The 3,457-nt window shown below is 50.0% G+C and overlaps 1 protein-coding gene across 1 annotated transcript in view; it reads left to right on the top strand.

Annotated features, from left to right (window-relative positions):
* The window catches only part of LOC107198680 (dystrobrevin beta-like), a gene marked incomplete at its 3' end in the record, with an annotated part of 37,678 nt that overhangs the window by 23,153 nt on the left and 11,068 nt on the right, over positions 1–3,457 (top strand). Inside the window, exon 5 of the mRNA XM_033511496.1 lies at positions 1,763–1,929. Within this exon, the coding sequence (XP_033367387.1) occupies positions 1,763–1,929 (167 nt within the window). The remainder of the gene's footprint in view (positions 1–1,762; positions 1,930–3,457) is intronic.

Genomic DNA, 3,457 nt, shown 5'->3' with positions numbered 1-3,457 from the left:
GAGCTGCTGCAGTCTCATCCCTGGAGGTGTGCAGGGAATTCCTGGATGTGGCACTCAGAGCTCTGGGCTGGGGACAAGGTGGGGATCAGGACAGGTTGGACTCCATGGGCTGGGAGGGATTTTCCAGCCTCAATGATCCTGGGATTTTTAAATGAATTTTGATGGTGGCAATTTCCTCCTGTCAAGCCCTTTGGGAAATGGTGCCCAGAAGGTGAGGAGGTTGATCTGGTGGAAATGTTAAAATGAACTCCAGGGAAAAGGGGATCCTGATTTGATGCTGGCATTCCCTGGCAGCAGCCAGGAGCAGGTGGGACCAGCTTGGCTGCTCCTCTTTGCTTGGGTCTTTCAATCCAGTGCTAAACTTTGGCCTTTGCAGAAAAATGAGACAAAACAAAAAAAAATACCACAAAAAACCCCCAGAAACAAAAACCTAAACAGAAAACCCCCACAAAAACCTAAACAGACAACCCCCACAAAAACCTGAACAAACAAAGGCCAAGAAAAAAAAACCAAAAAAACAACAGAAAATAAAAACCACAAGGAAAAAAACCAACAAAACAACCAGACAAAAAACCCAAAACAAGAAAAAACACCCCTGCAGGTAACCAGAACAATTCCCACCTCTTTTGTTGCCATCTTCCTGGTGCCTGATTTAATAATCCCTGATCCTGGCTGCTCCAGTCTTCTCCTTATCCATCCTTCTGGGGCTGTGCAGGACACTGAGTGCTGTCCCTGCTGTGCCTCGTGCTTTGTTATCTGTTCTTGCTTCCCCCATCAGGATATCAGGGTTTGCACTCTGCTGCTTCTGTTCCCTTCTATCAGCAGCAATCTCAGCCAGGGAGGAGAAGGGACAGCTCTGAAAAGCTGGGGGAGGATTTCTCATGGAGCCAGGCTGGGAGAAGGATCCAGGGAGAGCTCAGAGCCCCTCCAGGGCCCAAAGAGGCTCCAGGAGAGGGACTGGGGACAAGGAATGGAGGGCCAGGAGCCAGGGAATGGCTTTAAGCTGGAAAAGGCTAGATTTAGATATTGATAGATATTAATAGATATTTAGGGATATTGGGAAGGAATTCAGGCTGGTGAGGATGGGGAGGCCCTGGTTCTGTTTTGTCCCTCGTGTTTCAGGGTGCATTTCCCATGGGGAGGTCTCATCTCCTTCCCCTCATGCTCACATTCCTCCTTGGTTTCCTCCAGACTTGGGTGGAGCAGGATTGTCCATCCATGGGTGGGACAGGAGAGGAACATTTGTTGCTGTTTGTTTTAGCCCACCCCTGAGGGTGTGAACTGGGTTCAGCTCTGCAGAGCAGTTCACATTCAGAGGGACATCGGGAATTCCTCACTGGGAGCTCTGGAGGTGCAGGAGGGAGGGGAGAGAGGGGGTTTGGACCAGGAATTGGCCTTTCTGAAGAGGTGTCAGGGCCCCAGGGATCTCCTCAGGCAGAATCCAGCCAAATCCTCCTGGTGCTTCCCTGCCACTCCCCCTGTGCTCTGTTGGACTCCCCTGGGGAACTGAGTGTGCCCAGGGAGGGAGACATCTGAAGGAATATTGTGGGAACCTGTCAGGTGGAACTGCTGTTATCATCAGCTTCCTCTGAGGGTGAATGATACCAAAATTCCCTGCTCTGCCCCCAAAATCCTGCCCAAAGACAGAGCACTGAGGGACCTGGGGGTGGTCTGCACACTCCAGAGAAACAGGATGTTCCTGCTTTACCTAAAATTCACTGAAACCTTTTATTTATTTGGGTTTTTTTTCCCTGTGTGCCAGTCTTCCACCCCGTGGAGTGCTCGTACTGCCACTGTGAGAGCATGATGGGCTTCCGGTACCGCTGCCAGCAGTGCCACAACTACCAGCTGTGCCAGAGCTGCTTCTGGAGGGGCCACGCCAGTGGCACCCACAGCAACCAGCACCAGATGAAAGAGCACTCCTCCTGGGTAAGGACACTGGTCTGGGGAAGGGTATTCATCCTCCTGGGAAAGGGTATTCATCCTCCTGGGTAAGGACACTGGTCTGGGAAAGGGTATTCATCCTCCTGGGTAAGGGTATTCATCCTCCTGGGTAAGGGTATTCATCCTCCTGGGTAAGGGTATTCATCCTCCTGGGTAAGGGTATTCATCCTCCTGGGAAAGGGTATTCATCCTCCTGGGTAAGGGNGCTGGGGGTCACTCAGGTCCCCTGTACCACCCCAGCACTTTGAAACACTCCAGAATAAGCAGTTCAAGGGTTTTCTGGCGTTTCAGTTGATTCCCCTCCATGAAGGGCCACCCCTATTCCCCATCAGAAGAGCAGGAATGACTCATTTCTTCTCCAAAACATAAAATATGCTATTTTTACTATTTCCCCTTGATTTTTCAAAGCTTTTTCAAATCTTTTTTCAAAGATTTTTCAAAGCTGTGTTAAGACAATTAGTTTCAACAAGTCACTTCCAGGATCTGTTCAAAATAAACACCTTCTGTGCAGCAGTTAATTTTTAAATCCATTGCACTTGTGTTTTAATTGTTCAATGATTTGTTTCTCGTTTGAGGTAATGTAAATAACATAACTAATCCTTCAATCAACTGTAAACATGAACTTGATTGATCTTAGGCCTAAAATTAAATGTTTAGACTCTGGGCATGATGATGCTCCAGAAGAATCATTTCTGTAGCATTTGATGTAAAATTTATAGTGACTAAATATAAGTTAATTAGCAATTAGCATGTTTGGAATATGACACAGTAGGGAGCAGCCTTTGATTTCAGAATCAATGAGGCTCCAGGTTTACATTTGATATTGGGAAGGAATTCCTGGCTGGGAGGGTGGGCAGGCCCTGGATCCCTGGCAGTGCCCAAGGCCAGGCTGGACACTGGGACAGTGGGAGGTGTCCCTGCCATGGCAGGGGTGACACTGGAGGGGTCTGGAGTCCCTCCCAACCCAACCCAACCCATTCCCTGATTCCATGACTATGACATTCCTGGCAGGCACAGTTTGTGTCCCAGGGAAGTTTTAAGGCTGGAGAAGCCCTTGCAGTAGGAAATGGATGTTGCTGTGTGCACTGCAGTGCTGCCTGTGTTCCCCCTGCAGAAGAAGGTGATGCTGAACATGTTCCTGGACACGCTGATGGCTGACCCTCCTCCCCAGTGCCTTGTGTGGCTGCCCCTCATGCACAGACTGGCCCACGTTGAGAATGGTTGGTGGAATATTTGTGTTCTGTTATTAGCTCTGTGTGTGTGTGTGTGTGCTCTGCTCACACATGGGAATGTCCCTGCTCATGTCCCCAGCACCTCGTGCCTCCCCCTGTGCTGTCCCACAGCATCCCAGACCTGGCTGGGCTCAGAGCCTGTGGGCTGGATGGGCTCTGCCTGGGGCTGAGAGCAGCAGGGGTGCAAACCCAATGGCTTTCAGTGTTACAGCAGCCTGTGGAAGAAAATCCACATTCTCTGAATGCTCCTGAGCCCCAGGAGAGGCTGAGGCAGCTGGGAA

This window comes from Parus major, unplaced genomic scaffold (genome assembly GCF_001522545.3).
Source record: "Parus major isolate Abel unplaced genomic scaffold, Parus_major1.1 Scaffold276, whole genome shotgun sequence".
NCBI classification, from domain to species: Eukaryota; Metazoa; Chordata; class Aves; order Passeriformes; family Paridae; genus Parus; species Parus major.
This window is presented reverse-complemented; position numbering and strand designations above follow the sequence as displayed.